At 40.5% G+C, this 22339-nt stretch overlaps 2 protein-coding genes across 2 annotated transcripts in view; one reads left to right on the forward strand and one right to left on the reverse strand.

Annotated features, from left to right (window-relative positions):
* cftr (CF transmembrane conductance regulator) overlaps window positions 1-7502 on the forward strand; it is a 38526-nt gene extending 31024 nt beyond the window's left edge. The window contains exons 23-27 of the mRNA XM_030426834.1: window positions 592-747; window positions 2041-2130; window positions 2520-2692; window positions 3997-4102; window positions 5570-7502. Of these exons, the coding sequence (XP_030282694.1) occupies window positions 592-747; window positions 2041-2130; window positions 2520-2692; window positions 3997-4102; window positions 5570-5785 (741 nt within the window). The 3' untranslated portion in view covers window positions 5786-7502. The remainder of the gene's footprint in view (window positions 1-591; window positions 748-2040; window positions 2131-2519; window positions 2693-3996; window positions 4103-5569) is intronic.
* A 1451-nt stretch (window positions 7503-8953) lies between these two features.
* cttnbp2 (cortactin binding protein 2) overlaps window positions 8954-22339 on the reverse strand; it is an 88142-nt gene continuing 74756 nt past the window's right edge. The window contains exons 12-23 of the mRNA XM_030425737.1: window positions 20613-20692; window positions 18848-18934; window positions 16837-16936; window positions 15841-16002; window positions 15375-15547; window positions 14436-14614; window positions 14070-14317; window positions 13772-13963; window positions 12876-12927; window positions 12629-12728; window positions 11274-11381; window positions 8954-10518 (exon numbers count right to left, since the gene is read on the reverse strand). Of these exons, the coding sequence (XP_030281597.1) occupies window positions 10138-10518; window positions 11274-11381; window positions 12629-12728; window positions 12876-12927; window positions 13772-13963; window positions 14070-14317; window positions 14436-14614; window positions 15375-15547; window positions 15841-16002; window positions 16837-16936; window positions 18848-18934; window positions 20613-20692 (1862 nt within the window). The 3' untranslated portion in view covers window positions 8954-10137. The remainder of the gene's footprint in view (window positions 10519-11273; window positions 11382-12628; window positions 12729-12875; window positions 12928-13771; window positions 13964-14069; window positions 14318-14435; window positions 14615-15374; window positions 15548-15840; window positions 16003-16836; window positions 16937-18847; window positions 18935-20612; window positions 20693-22339) is intronic.

The raw sequence follows: 22339 nt of genomic DNA on the forward strand, positions 1-22339 counted from the left end.
TGACACGACTCATGTCTACACTTTTCTGTTTTTTAATGATTTCCACTTTTTAGACATTCATATCTGTAATATCTCCTGTCGATCTGGATTTTAAATGCCTTCTGCTATTTAATAATGTCAGAGGACTTCAGCCAGCAGTGGCATGATAGATTTCAGTGGAAAGAGAAAAAACATGTACTATGTGACCACTTTCTCTCTGCTCCTGGCAGTAATTATAGTCAGTATGAGCGCCTCTTAATGAATCCTGGCGGACAGCAGAGCTCAGTAAGTGTCAGCACTTTAGCCTCATCCCATTAGCTTCTCTGTAGCTTCCTGATAAATGGACTAATTGTTGCTGTGAGGCTGCAGAAGAAAGGAAGGAAAGCTTTTAGAATTCCAAACACCTCAAGGCAACAGTTCATCTCATAATGTCATGAGTAAACTCATATCCACATATATTGCATACTGTACCGCATGTGTACATGGAGTATAAACAGTATACAGTAAGGGCACCAGATACATAATCTCTAGAAAATTGTTAATTTTCAAGGATAGAAAATAATTTAGCAGATTAAAATGTTTCTGCTCTGTTTTATGTGTGTGTGTTTATAGATGGGCCTGCTGGGACGAACAGGTTCAGGGAAGAGCACCCTGCTTTCTGCTCTGCTGCGTCTCGCCTCCACAGACGGAGAAATCTCCATTGATGGCGTTTCCTGGAGTTCCGTGTCCCTGCACACATGGAGGAAGGCCTTTGGAGTGGTACCACAGGTACATCTACGACGGCTGAGACACGTGGCCTACAGAGGCTGCTGGTTAAAATTCAATTACTGCTTAGCAAATCTAGGCACAAGAGTGTGAATGTGAATGAGAAACACACTGCAACTGTAATCCAGTGGGCTGATAACAGCAGTATGGCAGTATGAAATGAGGGTTTAAAAAGGTGATTTTAAAGATGAAAAAAATGTTCAGAATGCACCTTTTGAAGAGTTAAATCTGAAGCAGTTGTCTCATATTAAAAGCTTCTCAGAGTTTTTAACATGGCATTGCCACCAAAGGTTCCTGTTTTTCCTGTAATAAGCTTTGGATGAGAATGGACCACGAAAGGGACGCTGAAGAACTTCTGTGTTGTGCTGGAAGCCAGATGTTAGTTTATGTTAGCAGACTCCAATTCTAAACTAACTTTAGCTACCGTTGCTCTGTGTTAGTGGAGCGAGGAGAGGCACTGAGACGAGGCATTCGAGAACATGCATCAAGTCACATCCTTTGGACTGTTGCAAATCCAGAAGAAGAAATCCAGCAGCATTATGCAACTTAATATTCATCCACAGGCAACAGAAAGAGACAGGGAACGTCTCCTTTTTCACATCACGTTACCACTCACATATGGCCGATAAAAAAGTGATTAATACATATTAATAACTACAAATCATTACATAAGGCCCCTTTAAACGTTACTGTCAAGTACAAGATTGACAGAATAAAAAAATATTTCCATTTAATGGTGTAAATATTTTAATGGATTTATGTAGCTTTCGCACAACATGAATGTCCTCAGTCATACATAAAACCAAAAGTTGTGAGATATTTTCTGACTCTTAGAAAAGCAATTGTTCACTAACGTGATTACTATATAAATATACCGTGTGCATATTAGCCCTTCTCTCCTTTTTTTGCCAACATGATAAAAAACCTTACAATGGCCACCAAAATGACATCAATTAATCTGAGGGTGGCGACCGGCTTGCTGGGACTTCACCTGTACTGGCCAAATAGGATGAATGCGTAGCCCGTAACAAGGGCTCGATAACTATAAAAACAGCGAAAAGAAAAAACATTCAACATAAGCTCCAATAAATCATAAAACACAACATTGAAAACACCAGATGAGACAAAGTCCAGTTTGGCTAAATAAGATGTCTCCTCAGCTGCTTTTTAAAGGCATCAGCTAAGACCACACAACTCAAGCCTGTGCAGTCTTAATTGATCTAAATTATTGTTATCAAGAGTGCTTTCTAATCTAGCCCTCGAACTATGTGATTTTAACTGTTCTGTTTTAAACAGAAAGTCTTTATTCTGACCGGCACTTTCCGGATGAACCTGGATCCACATGGACGCTACAGTGATGAGGAGCTGTGGAAGGTAGCGGAGGAGGTGAGGCTCTGTTTTCACTTGTCCTTGATTTATACATGATAAGCTTTTGATTTTTTAATTTTTATTTTTTAAAGACACTGTTTGCCTTGAATTTTCTTCTCACATCACTAGAATAAAGTTGATGAAGGACATGTTAAAGGAAAATATTTTAACGATATTTAAAATTCTCAAATTAAGGTATCAAAAAAGTATATATCTGTACATATATTCAGGTATCATGTTGGGAACAGTATTGCAAATTGAATGTCCAGAGATCACTTCAGCATATTAAAGTAAATCATTTAAAATGTTTCACAGTTTTCAAGCTGCAGTGTGTCAGTAGAAGGGAAACTGTTCAGATTTAATGCCATAGTCTCTTTTTTATCTATTACTGTCCTGTGTGTCCCCAGGTGGGTTTGAAGTCAGTGATCGAGCAGTTTCCAGACAAACTGGACTTTCAGCTGGAGGACGGAGGCAACGTGTTGAGCTACGGACACAAACAGCTGCTTTGTCTCGCCCGCTCCATCCTCAGCAAGGCCCGCATCCTGCTGCTGGATGAACCCTCCTCCTACCTCGACCCCATGTCAGTATTAACGCCAAAACACTTGAATCTGTGTGTGTGTGTGTGTGTATGAAAATGTGTGTCTCAGTTAATTTTTAATGTTTCGCATCCCAACACTGGGAGCTCACTAACTGAATGACTGACTATAGCTTTGTGACTTCCTAACCAATGCTCCTAAAGATGTAAATAAAATAATCACAGTGTTACATCATCAAAAATACAATTACTGGGTATTTGGGGTTCTTAATGTACCTTTTCTACTTGTTTAAATAGTGTTATGGCCTGATCAGACAGTGTGTGTGTTTGGAAAACACGAGGCACAAAGAGAGCACTCTCATTAAACTGAAGCTTAGGCAACTGCTAGGTCGATACTCCAAATCAACTTGCAGATCTGAACTTTTTATTCTTATTATTTTAAGTCTAGAGGTAGTTAACAACCTAGTTAGTAGATAGTTGGCCACCTTATGAAAATACAACATCTGGCTAGGAGAATGTTTAGGTGGAGGGGACTTGCTTTGGCTCCAATTGAGGGTGAGAATCTGTTGCTTAATAGTACGCTGGACTCAGGGAAACAGAGATCCATTTGGATAAATGAGACCCTCAGAAAGAGGAGGGTACTGCCAGCTGATCCTGGAGCTTTGCCTGGATGAAGGTCAGTTTAAGGCTCATTATTTAACTTTTTAATTAAAGTTGAATCTGGGATGACTTCTGCATCGACTGTAGATCATGCTGCTGGCAGCATCAGGTAGATATAGACCATATTATTATTGAGAGCAGTGGGATTTTCATCCTGTGTCTTTGTTACTGATGTTTCCTTGATAAGTCTTGTTTCTCCCTGTGTGCCTTTGTGTACTGTACACATTAGAAGGTTTAATGACCTTTTCTGTAAGGAAGGGCGCGGCACACTGCAGCACACTTAAACGCAGCTAATATCCGATTGTGCTCCAGGGTTTGTGTGTATTTCTTTTGTGTGTGTATTTGCTGCATCCTGAGGTCACAGTGCAGCAGAAGTCACCCAAATCCAACATGTGTGTTGTTCCTGTCACTGCATATGGTGACAATTTTAGTGCTTACAGTAATTCAGATTGTGTGTATGCATGTGTGTGCGTGCGCGTGTGTGTGTGTGTGTGTGACCATATGTGCAGATAGTTAATGAAGCCTAGAGTGAGCAATCTAATTTAACCTGAGGCCAGCGCTGCTGCTCTTTCATGTCAGCCCCAGCAGGAACAGCCTGAATGCTAAGCTAATGTGTTAGCATTAGAGACGGACGACTTTTGATGATGATGCTGGTGATGATGGTTATGTGTATTTGTTTGTGTGAGCAGAACGTTACAGGTCCTGAGGAAGACCCTGAAGCACGCGTTTTCTGGCTGCACCGTCATCCTATCAGAACACAGAGTGGAGCCACTGCTGGAGTGTCAATCCTTCCTGGTGAGTTTTGGATGAAATCTGACTAGTAATTTCTGCTGATATTTGAGCTTTATCAACATTTTAATACCCAGGTGTAATACTCCAGCCGCCTGTTGTGAAGTGATAAGAGAAAACTCCTGTGTGTCGAGTGTGTGTTGAAGTGTTTGTTTGCATGCTGGTAATGGGGGTTTGTGTTGGAAATGGCAGCTGGGGTGACGGAAACATGAGGGAAGTGACCTCAGTGTTACTGCAGAGGGAGGAACCATGACTAAGAACAACTTTTTGTATTTATTTGTTAGATATGTACAGAGATACGTTTATAGATGAATGAATGACTAATAAATTACAGATTTAAGATGGGGAATAGGAAAATGACTGAATGAATGAAATTTTGTCACCAATACATGAAGCCAGCTGACTTTTGGTATATTTTGGTTCAGATGCTTTCCTGCAGGTTCAACATGATACCAATCAACATTTTCACATCCTGGAACAATCACCACAAAGTTAGGGATCAGCCGATTATCAGCCATATTATCTGCTTTAATTTTTAGCATTTTTATAGAATTGTTGAGGGTCAGACTGCGGATAAAATATGTTAATTTAACAATATGATACCCTGGTTCTAATGCAGCCTCTTCTCTTTGTCTGTAGTCCCCTTCTAACGATATCTTCGATGTCACAAATACTAGTAAAAATTACATTTATAAACGGTTTTAAAGATAGAGTTACAAAGCGCTGTACATACATAAAACAGAGCAAAACAATAAAAATAATCACATGGAAAAGCAAGTATCACAGGTACGTAAATACTCAGATGAAATATATGGTATATTACAAAAAGTCTCCAGTCTAATTTCTACTTATTTCCATTCTGTCACTGTTCATTCCAAATTTTGACACTCAGATTTAAAGTTTGACTGCAAATGTATTGGTTGCTGTTATCGGTCTCCTTGATCCCCTAATACACATAATTTGATTAGCAGTGTCTCCACAGCTCATCTTTCAACTGTCAGAAAAAATTATCCTTATAACAAAGTAAGACGTTACATTTCCAGCTTTAAGTCTCCACTGAAAGATGTTGGTCAATAGAAAACTCTGCAGTTTCATATTACTGATCGCACAATGGAAGATGATGCATACTGTGCAAACAACTGGGTGTGTTTGTTGTTGGCTGTGGTTGTAGAGTGGACATAATGTGGCTCAGCAATGAGGGACTGCATTTCCATGCATTACGATTGAGACAGATTAAGTATTTTAATGTTTTCTTTGGCATTTATGTGACTTTATCCAGGTATCAGTTTAAGCCACTGTTAAACTTAGAAGGTGATTAGTTTGAGCCATTTTTTTTGTAGAAAACCATGAAAAAAACCTATTCTACAAATGATTTTCCATCTTCAGTCAACTTTTTGAAAGAAAGAGAATAAATGAATGAATGAACGAATCTCAGATAAAGAAATGACCATCTCCTCCCTCCCGTCTGTCCAGATGATCGAGGGCAGCTCCATAAAAAGCTACGACTCCATCCAGAAGATGCTGAATGAGACGAGTCACCTGAAACAGGCCATGAGCACTGCTGACAGACTCAACCTCTTCCCCGCGCTTCACCGCCTGAACTCCAGCAAGAGGGCGCCACCGCAGACCGCCAAGATCTCGTCCCTGCCAGAGGAAGCTGAGGATGAAGTCCAAGACACTCGCCTCTAAGCAGCCAGGCACAGACACACACACACACACATACCCCTAACTCTAATGGGATTGATCCAGTGTTCTGATACTGATCATTTTGGGTCGAAGAGGCCAATAGTAAACACTTTTGAATCATCATTATTCACCTAAATTACAAGTGAAACAGCAGAACATGATGCTAAAAGTAATATGTAATGAAACACATAATGACATGCCCACAACATCCATAGTTCAGTCTGACTAACGGGACACGTTTGTTGTTGTTGACACATTTTAAGTGCCTTTACAGGTTTCAGTCAGTCAAGTGTTTTTGGAGCAGGACAAACTTCGTGAAGGTCCCCTCAGTTCAGATCTTCCACTGCCCAAAACATTGTATTTGCTTTCAAAAAGTTTGTCTTGCATAATTGTTTCAAAAACATTTTTACTGGTTTGATTTAGGGATAACTTTCTAGAAAAAATGTTTTGTTCAGACTAGTGACCAACCAGCTGGTTTTCACTGAAGCCTCCAGTTGTTTTAACTCTGAACACAGAGCAGCAGCCACTGTAGAAGTCGGACTCATTGTACGTTGTCTTGCAGTAACATTTTCTGTTCTGCACAATTACAAAATGCAACTATGAGCCAACAGACAATGCAGCTCAGAAAGCACAATGTTAACTTACCATATGCACCTAACAGGATTTAGCCATTTATGTTGCACATAAGGAAGTTGTTGACTTCTCTGCTTGGTCTTGAAGCAAGGCATCAGTATTTGATGATCAAAAGAGACAAAATTAACTATGTTTTTCTGAACCACTTACAATTTAAAGTTGCCTGTAAAGTGAAACTATAAAGCACCATATTTGTCAAATTTTGATAGAAAATATACAAAAATATCCTACAGGATAGAGAGAGAACATCTGGTATTGTGGAACAGTTCTAGAGAAGATTTGAGACTTCTACAGTGGCTTGTTGTGTACTGCATTGCAGTATTTTCTGAACATTTGTTGTAGTATTTCTGATTAGTCAGTCTGAGCCTGCAGTAACTTCCCTGCCATCAACACACACACACACACACACACACACACATACACACACACACACACACACACTAACAGTGACGCTGCTGGCTGACTCTGCTAACAAACGATGACTCAGATACCCTTATTTTTCTATCTGAATGCACTTTAGAGACACCCTGAGGTACTCATCAGCTTTCACAGCAAGGAAACACTCGGATGATTAAATGCTGTACAGTTTTTCATTTGTAGACCTTTGATAACAAATTCTGCTTTTTACTTTAATTCTTCAGCTTTACTTGATGAATTATATAGAGGAGCCAGTAATTCATCACAAAAATGCATTTTCTATGAGAAATAAATTCTATTTTTTCAGAGCCAGCGCTGTACACATGCAAAGCAGACCATTTAGCATTTTATTTTTATTACTTTCCAACTTCTCTCTCTTCTATCGGAAACTGGAAAACTCTTCTGAAATCACTTTATTTTCTTTGGTTGAAGGAAGAGTGTGTTGCTCCTTTCATACTGAATAATAATTTTGTAAAGCAGCGATGCAGAAAATTAAGGTACTAAGAGAAATGCCTTGATGTCTTAACTGTGATGTTTTTTTTTACAGAGTAAATTAAGAACAGAGCTGTTTCTTACTCATAGGAAAAGGACCCAGATGTCCAAAAAATGTATAAATGTATTTGTTCAATCAACTATATTTGCAGTAAAACTAAAGATTTGGACAATTTCAGTGTGGCTTTGTCATTTCCATTAAAAGAAAATGTATTTGTCAGGTAAAGTTTGTGATACTGATTCTAACATGAATCCAACACCAAATTCATAATGTACACTAATGTGGGCAGAGTGTAATGAATACTAATTGTCAAAGTATACAGAGTTTGTGAAAATGTACCATATTATGACACAAAATGGTACAAAACATGTGTCCCGGACCACAAACAAACTGCATCCTGACCAAAGAGGAAGTCAAATGTTTTTATTTCAAAGACGTAGTCTGGGGTCATGAGAGTTGTTGTTAGATAACCACAATTATTGAGGAAAATATATCTTACGTGACTCAGGTTGAAATGTTCTTTGACCAGGTAAAGTTTCAGTTTTATTGACGTTACGTTCAGTCACGTTCGCCCACTTCCATCCTCACTCTGACTCATTCCTCGGAAGTTTCAACAGGTGATAAAATGAAGCCTTTAGCTTGAGTAAAATGTGGATTTCTCTGGGTCTGAACATAGTTGGAGCCACTTGAGATCAGATACCATGTGACACCACACAAACCTTGTTAGAAGCTGGAACCGCCTGTCAGAATTCTGACACAGATATAAACAAAACAATAATGTACAATCATATTAATGGGCCTCATTCACCAATATCTTCTTAAGAATCTTCTTAGATTATTTCTTAAGTTGTTCTTAAGAGGTTCCTTAAGGAAACCCTACCTCAGAATCACCAACTCGTTCGTAAGCCTCAGAATTGTTCGCAGCTGTGTTCCTACATTGATGAAAGCCGCAGGAGCAACATATATGCCATTGTTTTGTGGGCCTTGGATGGAGAAATGCCACGTATAAATAGGGTGGGGGGGTCACTAATTGATGGCATGTTTCCAATTTACTTGATTTATCTTAAATCATTGGCACATTTAATTTATTTTAGAATTGAAATTCTTTGTAAATTACCCAAAATATTAAATGAATAAATAAATGAATAAATATGACAGAATTATCACTGTAATATTGCATTTTATTGAACTACACAAGAGAAGAAAACACAACCATGCCAACATTTCGGCCCTGAAATGTGCGTAAGAGTTCTCCTGAGTGTTCGTAGGATTTGTTCTTGCCTAAGAAAAAATCCTAGATAAGGAAAAATTCATGAATGCCACAATCTTCGTAAAATCTTCGTAAGTAGGACTTAAGAACAAATTTGTTCGTAAGAACGGTTCATGAATGAGGCCCAGTGTTTTTAAGGAAAAGTGATATTTTCTTACAAGCTCTGTCGATGTATTATTTTTAAAAAAATGATTTGCCGGCATAAGAATTTTCTCAATATGATCTTTACTGGGATTGGCACTAAAGAAGAGTCTAGAAAAGATCCGAAGCTGGTGCAGGGGGCTCTGTGAGGTCCTGTGTTTTAATCAGGATGAAAAATAAAACATTAAGAAGGAAAAGAAACAGAAAAAGTCAGATGGGGGATTTTGACAGTGCCATTTTAATGTTTGTGCTTGAAAGACAATTCTTTAAACCTCAAACAGCTATCGTACAGATCAAAATCATAGGTTGACTAAAATCTCTCCTGTACATATGTATAGATATATTTATATATATATATAAACAATGTCCGCTTAAAATAAAACTTTTAAAGTAAAGTAAAAACATATGAAGAAGAACACAGTGATAATGGAAAGCAGAAAAGAAATGTCATTGTAGGGCTCAGCTGGGGTTAAATTGAACATGACTCGGGTAGGGGGGGAAATGATTTAAAATATTTATTATGGCTTACAGTTGAGTGAGGACATCCTGTGTTTATACAGTTCTATTACTTATTGCCACGGCCCGTTCACTTTGAAACAAGTGAAGGGGTTCAGAACCAAACTCGTCTTACAAACACTATATACAAGTTTTTCTTTTTTTTCAGCAGTTTTGCTTCAAGGTTTTCATCACTGTACAAGCGTCATACCACATACACCAATCTATAGAGCATTTAAACTTACTAATTCTTATTTACAAATATATTTGGTAAAACCCTGATTAATTTCAACAGTATTTAAACCAACCTTGCAACTATTTAAAGATAAAACACTTGAATATCTCAAAATACTTAATAGCAAAAACAACAAAAAAAGAGAAAATAAAATCCTGCTCATTTCTTTCTTTGATCCAAAAACACTTTTCAGTAGAAAGGTTGACACCTGTACGTACCTTCAGTTACTCTTCAGTGGCCTTATACCAGACGGAGAAGTACAGTACACAAACATACTGTGTCAGTACTGTTTTGAGGCAGTTTCCACCAGTCAGATACTTTATATCTCGACTCTTATTCCGGTAAATTCTCACGCTGTATCTTGTCTGCTGAATACTGTCCCATAATAAGCAGGTCGATACACTGGAATAAGGCAACAGTAAAGTAACCTTCTGCATTAGCTTCTGTTGTTTTTGCCTCATGTAAAATCTTACCAAACCAAACGATCAAATACTTCAAATACTGTAATAGAATAAAACTATGGTCCCCAAGTACACAACTGTAGTACAGTGTAACAAGTACGGATAACAAGTACAAATACTAAGAGTCAAAGGTCGTCAGGTACCTAGTCTTTACATTGTGGAGGGAGGTTCACAGCGGAATAATGGGGGGGTGAGGGGGTAGGGGGGGGTCTACTTGCTGTTGTTGTTGTTTTCGTGCAGGTCTCTGTGGAGGATCCAGATGTCCTCGTGTGATTGGTTGTTGTCGATGTTGTTGTTGCGGTAGTAGTTGTTGTTGCTGCTGGGGGGAACCTGCTTTGTTCTGCTGCTGCTGCTGCTGCTGCTGCTGTTGGGGGTTCTGCTGCGGCTCGGGGGCGTCTGCGTTCGGCTCGGGCTGCTGCTGCTGCTGTTGTTGTTGCTGCTGCTGCTGCTGGTGGCAGCAGGGGAGGCCCGTGTCTGCTGCCCCCTGCTGCTGGGGACGGGGAGCTGCGATTTGGCGCGAGGGCCTGAACGCCGGTCGCTGCTCTGGACGGCTGCCTGGGCGGAGCTGCGGCTGGACTGACGGACAACAGTCTGCATGTAGAGACAGAGTTTAATGAGTTGGAGCCTTTTTAAGAAAAACAGTATGTAATTTCTGCAGCTCTCAATGAAAACAAAAGAAGTAGATTGTTGTGAAGCAGTGTGGGATTATGGGAGTTGTCGTCGTCAGCGTTAGACAACCATCGCTGATAAATAACTATTTGGCGTGACTGAGACAAAAATAGACGAGGTAATGTTTTACTTTTTTATTAACGTTACTTCTGTTGACTTCTTTCCTCACTCTGATATTTTACAAGCTGAATCACAGCCTCAAAACAATTTACTAAAAGAGGCTGAAAAGCGCCGTAGAGTAAGTAAGTAAGTAAACCTGCAGTAATGACATATTGTACGACAGTTCAGTCCTAAAACTGCTAATACTGGACAATTATGTGTGAGATAACACCCAACGCACCGCAAAGACGTAATTAAAAGTTGGACAAAACAATCACACACATTCATTTTCAATTTGAGTCACCGGTTTGTGGCTCACTGGAGTGATAATGAGAGATTAGTGCAGGGTGCTTGTTTTTTTCCTACAGAAAACAGAAAAATAACCAAAATGGAAAATAGCTGCTACAGATAAAAACAGAGTGGAATGCAATGTCCTGCATCTGTGTAGGTTTTTACTTACTTTACTACTTATCTGCTGTATTCTGTATTACTTTTCCCTGCTGGGACGTTTTTCTCCACACACATTACTTAGAAGTATTTTTTATTTCCAGTCGTAATGTTTTCACACTCCCTCTCACCATCTGCGGTCGCTGCTGGATGGCGGTTTCCTGCTCGACCTTTTGGGTCGACGTCGCTTCACTGGGAGAGCTGGAGAATACAATCAAGTCGTCTTTGGCCTGAGAGATCTGTGGAGGATGAACAAACGTGAGCTAAAACCTCAACTGACTGTGACAGGTAGGTCGTTATTTGAAGTAAATTACTGGGCGGGATGCTGGAGCTGAGGTGTCATCAGCATCAGGGTCGTGCAGGTCAAGGTTTATGAATAGGGGGATTTCTTTTTAGAGGATAGTTCACCGATTAGTTTGAAACATAATCAATAGATTATGTAAAGAAATATGTAAAGAAAACCTATGGGGGAACTTTGTTTTCTTTAAAAATGTCCACAAAACATCTCTGATCAGATTTGGGTGCAGGATAAAAAGGCTAAAAATAGCCTGATAAATAGTTCCAGCCCTCATCTCAAACAGCACAGGAGTCATTACCAAGCCGGTGCGGTGCCCCAGACACACATACGGTCTCTATATTTAGAAGGATGACAGCGATGAATTAAAGAGCCAGAAATGAGTCACAACATGTGACCTAAAAGCTGAGTGTTTGAAAATGTCACTGTAATTGAGACCTGTGTAGCTTCTGAACGGCAAAACTGTTTCTGAGGTGGTTTATATGGATGATATACACACAGATAAACACACAGCGGTAGTCGGAGGTCTATCCATATGTATTCATCCTTTGTTAAAGCGGCAAGGTCACTTTTGCTGAATTTATACCACTTTAATCCGCTGGAGAACTAACATACATTAGTTTTAGAGAAACACTGTTCATAGATCAGTCTACTGGAATCTGTATTTTGATTAACTCTTATGTTAGTCTGAAGTGAATTTAAAGTGGGGGGCTTATTTAAAAACCTAAAAGAAAAACAACTGGAAAAGTAAACATAAAATGGCTCATTGCAGTTCATTCAGCGTAAGCCAGGTTTCTGAAAGCCCCAAGATCTCAAACTGATTTGAAAAGACGTAATTAAAATCCTGCTGCTAAAGGCTAAAAGCATTAGCATTAGAAACGTGACCTGACTTGAGGGCAAGTAGATCATGGTTGAATCTTCACTTTTGGGTGAACTGTTCCTTTAAACTTCTGTTTGGATGTCATTGATTGTTGCATCTCAGAACAACAACAGGGGGTTCAATTTATTGATTGGATACTGTATTATGAGGAGATATTTTGTCCCATAGAACATTCACTGTATCTGTAAATGTGACATAAAAAAGTTTATTTTGTCTTTTTACATATAAAGTTAGTTATCCTTAATGTTTGACAGAATGAATCACTCAGGGCAGACAGTGTTGTGTTGTTATGAGTGTACTTGTGACAGTACCTTGCTGATGTCTGGCTCCGACTTGCTGGAGCACATCGTCTGCAGCTCTCTGATTAAATCGGTCTCGTCATCAGAGAACACAGACAGGCCTACAGGCTCCCTGCAAACACAATGACATTACATTAATTTTCACATTTTAGCCTTATTACAGGGACATGACATGTAAGTAGTCCTACTACTCCAGTACCAGCGTTGCACTGTGGGACCAATACTACTGCATGACAATAATATTACACAAAAGACAAACCTCTGATCTTTGCCATTCGAGATGAAGCTGACATCAGTGCTCGACAGTGAACCTGCAACACAAGCAAATATGAACAAACATGTCTCTACCAGGCCAGGCCACTCACTTCCCCAAAACATATGTCCACTTTGACTGCTGAAGTTAAAATATGTATAAACCGTCCACACTGAGGTGTGTGGATTATCAGGAACACTGCTGTGAGGACAGCAGCATTCAGGAGATGTTAAGCCTGTTAAACATCGCCCCCTTGTGGATACTGCTGACAAAAAGCCAGTGTCCCCCGTTCTGAAATCCACATTTCCGGACTTCTATACCTCATTATAGCCATTCTTGCCAACCCTACCAATTTTCCCAGGAGACTCCCATGTTTCATTGCCCTCTCCCCTCTCAGGGCGTCACGATTCTCCTGTATTTCTCCCAGATTCTGACAATTCTTCACACTTTTTTAGTTATCTCAACTTGTTTCTGGCACTGTACAGTGTGTAGTTGGCTGTGCTGGTGCATCTCATCCTCCTCAGTGAGTAAGAGATGGATGGAGAATTGGAGAGAAGAAAGAATGATTGAACAAATTTCCGACTAACAACAATGTTTTTTTTTTTTTCTGAAATAAGGTGTTGAGGGTGACAGGAATGGAAGGGGCCTTGTCTCTCAAATTAAACATGCTTAAAAAAAACACCTATATGTGTATTTTGGACATTTTCAACTGAATCATTTCACATGTTATGGAGCCCATCAGCTCAAAATGTCAAAATTAACTGGTGGATTAAAAATACTGTGTTTTCACCAGTAAAGTCTCCCCTGAATAACAAGATTAAGAAGGTTCAGCATGACCTTAAGGTGATCTGAAGGACACAGCTTCATTGGGACACAGCGTGTATCACTGATGGCCATCTTACCCTCTCTGAAGGAACCGCCACAGCTCCAGTTCAAGGCGGGGCTTCCCTTCTTTCGAGGGCTGGTGTTGGATCGTCTCAATTTGCTGCTGTCGCGTCCCTTTCTCCCCCCTCCACCGCCACTTCCTTTATAGGAGCCGATGGCTGACAGAGGGAAGGTCCCGCCCCGAAACTCCAGCAGGTATCTGTCAATCTCTGCAGGGAGATCACATAAAGACTGCACATCAGCATTTCAATTTTCCAGCAGGTTGTCCAGACTGAAACAACGGCAGGTGAAACATGTGAAGGACCGCCCACGCACCGTGACGAGGCAGAGGGCAGCCCAGGAGAACAGCCTTGTTGACCAGGATGCTGAGGGCGGCTTTCACCACAGCCTGCTGCCCGGCACTCAGCCCACAGTTGCTAGGAGACGGTCGCTGCGACGACGGCGATGAGGAAGAAGAGGTGCCGGAGGAGGAGGAGGAGGAGGAGCGCTTGGCTGTTACCCGGGAAATGATGGCTTCTTCCACACGGGGGACGACCACGGCGTTCCAGAGCCGAGCCAACCACCTGAACACACACACACGCAGTCAGTCAATCGACATTAAGGTGAGTGTCAGTCATAATAATCATCATAGGGTATAATCTCTCTTAAACATCGACACTTGGCTCTCAGAGTAACACACACCTGACGATTGCCTGTGTGTTGTTCGGGACCACAGGGCAGGACAGGAAGAGCTGCGGACCCAGCAGAGCCTCGTGGGTCCCCAGTCGCGACAGACAGGCGTTGAGCTGCTGCCACACCTGGCTCACCCACAACACCGACCGCTCCATGACGCCATCAGGTGCCCAAACTCCGGTCCCCATCTGAAGGAGAGGTGGCGGAAGAGATTTAAGCTTTAACTTTAAGCTTAGCGTAATAGAGGGATGGAACAAAAAGGAGGCTTATCATTTATCTTCCTGATATTTGAATAAATGAGTCAACAAAACAGGCCGAGGTATGGATTCTGAGAATTTCTCCATGCATTATTCATTTTATCGCTCTCCTTCACAGTCACAGCTCTGATGCAACACTATAAATACTGACTCAGAGAAAGCGTTTTGGGAAATAACAATCTCCATAACAATTCTTGACTCCGATTAACAAATTGCTACCTATTATTTGAGTATAATTTGCCATTAACCATTTAGTGTTGAACTTTTTCGCATGTATTTTTCTCACAGAGACAGTGTGGGAAAGATGGTGGAAGGTCTTTACATGTTTAAAACAATTATAATTGCTCACTTTAGTCTTCAAAATAAAACTTAAAATTCACATATTAATCTTAACGTGTACACAACAGCGTCGTGAATATCATACATGTCAGGTAAGGCTTTCTAAACCATGGCATAACATGTTAATAATGATAATTTACTCTTATACGGCAGTTCATCTCGCCCTATGCTTGGATGATAAGGAGCTCCTTGACCTCATTCTTCCTCCAGTTTTTCACACATTCTTCTTCTTTGAGTTAGCTGCTAACTGCTGCTAACTGAAAAGGGGCTGTAAATATGAACCACTGAAGCAAATCTAGATGTGATTTTTGCATAATGAAATCAAGGCAGCAGTGATCATCTGCTCATTGACCTTATGAAGCAGCTTCCTGCGGAGATGCCTTCCCAGCAGGCCGTGCAGTGGCTCCTGGTCCCAGCGAAGCGTTACCCAGCGGAAATGCTGCTGAAGACGGAGCTCTGATCCCTGCAGGCCAGGCTTAGACAGCGTCGCAATCAGGAAGCTGCCTTCACGGAAGTGGTGGGGACCTGAGGGACGGATGTACAGGGGGAAAAGGACAGGAAGTCAATTAATTTTCCTTTATTCTCTGGTGGTATCTGGTTTTATATGATAAACTCCTGACTTTGAGTTAATCTGTCGGATAAATGCCTCCAACGTCTGTTACAAAAGCACAGTTTATTGAGGCGAAGTTCCAGTAGATTCATTGCACTCGTTGGACAGATTATTCTGATTTTATTACATTAGCATGCTGTTATTTTACCTGGTTGAACTGTGTGTTTGATTATGCTTCAAGTCAGAGCCTGGCAGCAGTGAGACGTACCAGTGTTGAGAACCAGCGGTGAAGCAGAGCCCCTGTTGTCCAGACTGTGGCAGAGGTCTCCCAGCAGGCCTGTTAGGGATGAAGCCTTCTCCAGTCCCTCCAGCAGCACCACCACACAGTGACTACTGTGACCTCCAGACCCCACCGCCGGCACCAGGAAACCTGAAACGGGAAGAGTGAGCCAACAGTTAGACTTCCTATAAGAAGTCAAGAACTGAAACTCATAAATAAAAGTGTTTCAGACAGTTAACTGAAAAAAAACTCCGACTCCACAGTTCCAAACCGTTTCTTCAAAATTAAAACATAAATGGACCCAAGACCTAACATTAACCAGTAAACCTCGACTTAATATTAGCCACTGCACAAATTAATAATAAATTCAGCTCCGGGTCAGCCATGGCCTCCTATTATTTGAGTAAAGAGTCTCATTAGTAAGTGTTACTTGGATGGCATTTAAATTTTAAACATACTAATTAACATTGGCACCATTTCTGTCACCATAAAAATACTCATGTTTACTCCTGTGTTGGTGGTAGTGCCACTCTGAGGAAAAACCAATGATCCAGTTATCTTTGCGACAGCTAACGACACATGAAAATGCTTGAAGTTTTATGTTTCCATTTTACTTGAAAAACTATAAGATATTCAATCAATCAATCAATCAAAGCTTTATTGTCATTTGTCACTTATTGTTATATATATTTATATATTCCATTTATTATCACAGAAGAATAAGAAAACCAGCAAATATTCACAACTGAAACCAGAATCAATGCTGGATTCAGTGAATTTAAGTGTTTTTCATTTAATACCTAATCCACAAATGATTGGCTCCATCATTTAAAATGTTTTTCTGCCGACCACTTGATCAATTCATCTGTTAAATGCCTCAGCTCTAAATGAATGTAGAAAACAAAAACAACGTAAAAACAACCTGTATATGTTGTGAAATTTCTCCGCCAGTGTGTGCATTTATACATCTGTGTGCGTCCCTACCACAAGTGATGAACGTCTCCAGCAGTTGCTCTTTGGTCAGGCTCTCCTCCACCTCCACCCGCACCACGTCACAGCCCAGCCCACCTGCCTCCTGCTTTGACTGGTGGAGCCAGAGAATCGGAGAGGGAGGGAGGGGAGATGAGTGAAGAGACGGAGAGGTGAGAATGGAGCACGTTGTCATGGAAACAAAGGAAATCTACTACTACTATGAGCTGAGAGAGAAATGGAGCAGGAGGAGAATCTGAATGAGCAGAGAGGGCTTTTCCAGGCGAGTCGCTGCAATCAGAGAGAGCACAATCGAGATCCAGCTGCAGGAGACATCTTACTTCTTTTATTTCTTTTAGAAATATTGGATTTGTGCACATGTTTAAAATGATATGAGTTAAAAATAACAGTAACAGGCTAAAAAGTGGAGGTATGCAGCACAAAAGCAGCACTAGCTCAGACTGAATTCATACGAACAGCATCATCAAACAGCATCATTAGTGATGAGTCTAAGAGACAACAAGCTGTTATGTCGAAGAGGGTTCAATTGCAGAAATTGAGAAAATCTAACCTTAAAATGCAATGGAGGAAAAAGGGTTTACCTCCAAATGCTTTCATTCTTTCACACTACCACACTGACTTTATTTGCTCATATCAGATTTCTGCTCCGCTGCAGTAAAACAGCATTTGGTGCCTTTACCATGGTAACACTTCAGACTGAACACTGCAGTGGTTCTGACTGATTTCTTGAAAACACTACCAAATTTGATCCGATAGCTGCCAATTTTCCAGCCAAATTAGACAAATGAGAATGTCATCACGATTGGTTTGATCGTTTCAGCTGTGTGTTTGAGTCATCCCCAAATCTCTGACCTGTGGACGTCACCATGCAGGATGAACATGTATGACCTGTTTCATATCACACTGTGCAACAGAGTCAAATCTAACTTTACCTAAGTTTTATTCTCAGACACCTTTGAGATGAAACAAGCTCGCAATTTCAGCTCTCCTGCAGCGGTCTGTTAAGGCCATGGAAGAATTTGCCTCGACGATTGACAGTTCTCTCCAACACTCAGACATCAACATGAAATCTTAATGTGTATTCACACCTGTAGTGTGGTTTGTTAATGTTACGCGGACTACTTACAAACCAAACAAGAGGAGGAAACATGACGTTAGAAGGACTGCCAGGTAACTTGTTGCTTGAACAGCAAATTTCCTCCTGCATCATCAGGGCCAACGAGGGAAAGTCAAATTTTGATGACCGACAGAAGTTTATGCAGCACTTTCAATAGGAAAGGCGTTGTGGAGCCTGACAATTTGGGGCTTGTAACTGTGGATTCGCTGTCAGTTTTCAATGGACTAAATAAACTGACAGTGTAGAATAGTGTAGGTTACAATCACAGCTGTTTTAACAGTTGTTAATTGGGAAAATACCTGCTCTGATGTGCGTACATGTTGCATATACAAGACATGCAGAGATGTGGTTGGTTCCCTTGCTTTTAAACGACAGGGATGTGACTAACAGAGTCTGTTAGTCACACTGGTGGGTAGGGATCGCCGAAAAAGGCCCAACCCCTCCTATAGCCGGCTCTGGTGCTGTTCTTTTGTCCCGGTGCCATCTCTACCAGAAACAACTGCTCCAAACGAGCTTACTTCACCTGACTGGACGAACACATTTCTCACTGTTATGTCACAGTTGCTGAACAGGGAGCACAGGTAAAATGTTTTCTGAACTATCTCCAAAAGTTTTGTAATCGTCATTGTTCTATGTTTATAACTGAAATTACTACATGAATAGTTTAATCTCTTAGTGCATTTGATGTTCTTTTATGCATTTTATGAGCCATGCAACAGTGAAAGACACATTTCCATTATTCCCTGCATTACTGACAAATTGGACCAACACAAATTTTTCTCTCATTTGCATTCTGAGATGAATTATTGCCTGTAATCGTTGTATATCATGATCCTTCATAAGATGTCGTAGCTTTCAGGCTCGGTGTTGGTGAGCTGTTGGACGTACCTTGATGCAGCGAGCAACCAGGTTGGCGATGTACTCCTGACAGCTGCCCTGAAGCCCGTGGAAGATGAGGTTTCCATACTGTTCCACCTGGACACGGAGAGAAAAGCAGCAGGATTTCTGTTAATGAACAGCTCTGGCTTCATATTAACCCTCTTTAGCAGTGTCAGATGTCATTACTACCTTATTCCATATGTTATACTTGCTGCTGGCTGCATGTACTGCTGCTGCCATCTGGTTTACGGCATAAACTAAATACCTACAATAAAATATAATGTGCGATCATGAATGAACAAGAAACTAAATAAGAAGCTGTATTAAAAGGTGGGTTATATGAGACAACTGTTGCTCAAGATACATTTTACTGTAGCTACCAACCGCTGTAGCTAGTTAGCCGTGCAGCTAGTTGGAGTACGAGTGGAGGGGAGTTTTGGTGTTTAAACTGCGGGCAAAGAAACCATCTGGATCAGGATTGAACACAGCCTCAGAGCCAACTCTGTAAGAATTTTCCTTTCATGACATTTTATTTTGTTTATTTACTAGACTTAAAAAGCCAACAGAGCTAGCCTCAGATGGCGGGGAGAGTCACTGCACTCAGCGGGGCTCAGCAGTTGGTAAAAAACGGTGTGTAGAGCTGGAAAATGTTCAAATATTACTCTGTGAAGTGAGAATTTATTTTGACCAAACCGGATTTGATTGTGGAACAACAAACCGAGTTAAAAGGGAAATATTAAGCTTTTCTCACTTCCAAAAAAGAGAAAACCTTTAATCCATGAATTGCATGGTTGTACTTGGTAAGAAAAATTGGTGTAAAAATGTTTTCCTTTCTTGTCATTTTATGAGTTTATTTTGTTAACTCAAATGAGGAGGGGAGAATTCATTGTTTTCCGTCTATGCTGACTACATGTTAAACTTAGCTGTACAAAATAACCAGCTTACTAAAACACATGTCTTTTTAACCTCACACATTGTCCTTACTGAAACCATCAAACCATTCAAACATTGCTAAGAGCAAAAAAAAAATGTTGGGTTACAGCTTCACGAAGAAAAACTGTTGCTAATTTCCCCCCTTTATACACTTTATATACTTCACTTTCAGATCAGAAGGGACGCAACATTGAGCATGAAGCGTGAGGTTCATCTGTCATCAATTGTGACATTTTATGGATTAAATGATTGATTTCAAATGGAAAAAATAATACATAGATTCATCTATAATACAGCAGTTGCAGCCCAAACTATGTTAACTCAGCTGTGCACTACAACGATGATCTAAGCTGTGAAACATTCCTCACTGTCAGACTCGGGTCTCTGTGGATTAGAGCATCAACTTACTGTCAAAAATGTAAATCAGTCATGAAGACTTCAGACATTAACAGACGCTGCTTCATTAAATCTCTGCTGCGTTTCTTTGTGTGTTCTCTCATTGATGTTTCCTTTATCTACATGCGCTGTCATGTGTTTTATCGCTCTTTTAAAAATGTTAATTTGTGAAGACAGACTCCTGCCTTTATTCCCTTCGGCTCTTACATCTTCAGCCAGCAGGGGGCAGTGTAGCTTTTAGAAAATACTTAAATCCTCAGTTTTCTATCATCTGTCCATCACTTCATCTCTTTCTCTCCTTTGCCTTTCTTTGCCATTCTCCTGCTGCAGTCTTCGAGCTTCCTCCTCTATTTTCCGACGTCTTACTCATCTAATCCCTCAATCCCTTGCAGTCCTTTGTGTGTTTTACACGACTGTGTTTGCATGAGTGTGTACGCGTTCATACCAGGCGGACGCAGTTGTGCAGCAGCGGCAGGGGGAAGAGGTATTCCAGAGCCAGCTCATCGAGACACGACTCAGACAGACCTGTCAGAAACACACACACGCGCACAAAATTCACACAATAAATCCCCAAATCGGCTCAGCTTTACATGCTCAGTGTCAGCAGGCGACAACAGTGAGCCTCAACTCTTCAGGTTCATCACACAGCTGCAAAATCTCAAGGTGCCCTTGCAAGTCAGACTGTCCTGAAACTTAAACACCACCATGTTGGATGACAGTCAACAGCTGTGCTTTTAGCTGAAGGCCTCCGATAAAGAAAATGTGAGCACTATTGCCAATTAATTAATACAGAGTGAGCGCTCAGTGTGGCTATTTACTCACTCAATAGCTCTTAATGCTTCATATCAGTGAGTAGGATGAATTAATTTCTGGAGAAATACACACTGAATCAAAAACACTTACTCATCCTCACTCACTGATTCCTGCTGTACAGAATTGTTTAGATCCTCACAGAAACATTTCCAAACATTCATTCTGAAAGCCTTCACAATTATATTGGACGTCAATAATTTTGCTTCTGCCTTAAATTCTTCTATGACGATTTGATGTGTTCACTTTCTTTAGATGCAAATTCTGTTTGTTGCAAGAATTTTGTTAAATCAATAAGATTTTTTACTGAAACATGTTTTGAAAACATTCCGGGAAGACGCAAACTGCTCTCGTCACAGTAATAACTGAAATTGATATTCAATACCATGGGGAAAATTTGACACAGCATTTTTATTTTATTAAAAGATTAATATATCAAGGGTTATGTACTTTATGTTATTATTGCCGTAGAATAATGACACATCTGCTTTTAGATTGGTTCACTTTAACCTCAGCAGGGAATACCAGAACAGAAGCAGAGTGATTGGGCAACGGAATCAGGCCTCCATCACCTGTTAAGGTACAAAGTGGTACCATGAGACAAACAGGGGGAGGCAAGCTGGTAAACTTGTACACTTCAGCATATATCTCAGCAAAATTTCTACAAGTAATATTACTTTCATCTTTTACGAAGCAATTTTGTTTTCTAATACGCACAAAACTTCCCAGTAGAATGAAAGCAATCCAGTCAAGCTGGCAGCCCGGCATAATTTCTTTCTACTTTCAGGGCGCCTTTATAGAACAAACTAATGAATAAACGCTGGGTTTTGTGCTGTGCAGCGGCATAGATATTAGCACTAGGGGGGAAAAGCTGTTCTTTTGAGTAAATTAAGATTTTCAGACAGAGAAAGCACACACCACAAACGTCTCACATGCGTTGAAACATCCATTGTTCTCTATGTTCAGACCACACGCCTACAGCTCCTTGAAATGTGTCATCATGAGCTTGACGCACATCAGCTTGTCACGACGCCGCTGTTCCATTTCCTACCATCAATGTTCGTCAACTCTCCAGACAAGCAGCAATTTGATCACATTCGTCCCTCCAGTTTCAACAACCTGACAACTTTATACTTATACTTTAAATAAAATCCACCTTAATACATTTAATGGCAATGTTTTATCTGACAGGTCTGTAATTTCCTGGAAAGTTTTCTTGTAGAAAGTGTGTTATTATTTCACTAATTATGGAGGGAATTAAGATAAAGCTCTGAGACATTTTGAGATTAGTCAAATTAGTGTTGAGTCTAGAAGCAGTGGATTTTCTCGGGAGACATCTCAACCCAAGTAGATTTTTTAAAA

Source organism: Sparus aurata, chromosome 8 (assembly GCF_900880675.1).
Source record: "Sparus aurata chromosome 8, fSpaAur1.1, whole genome shotgun sequence".
NCBI classification, from domain to species: Eukaryota; Metazoa; Chordata; class Actinopteri; order Spariformes; family Sparidae; genus Sparus; species Sparus aurata.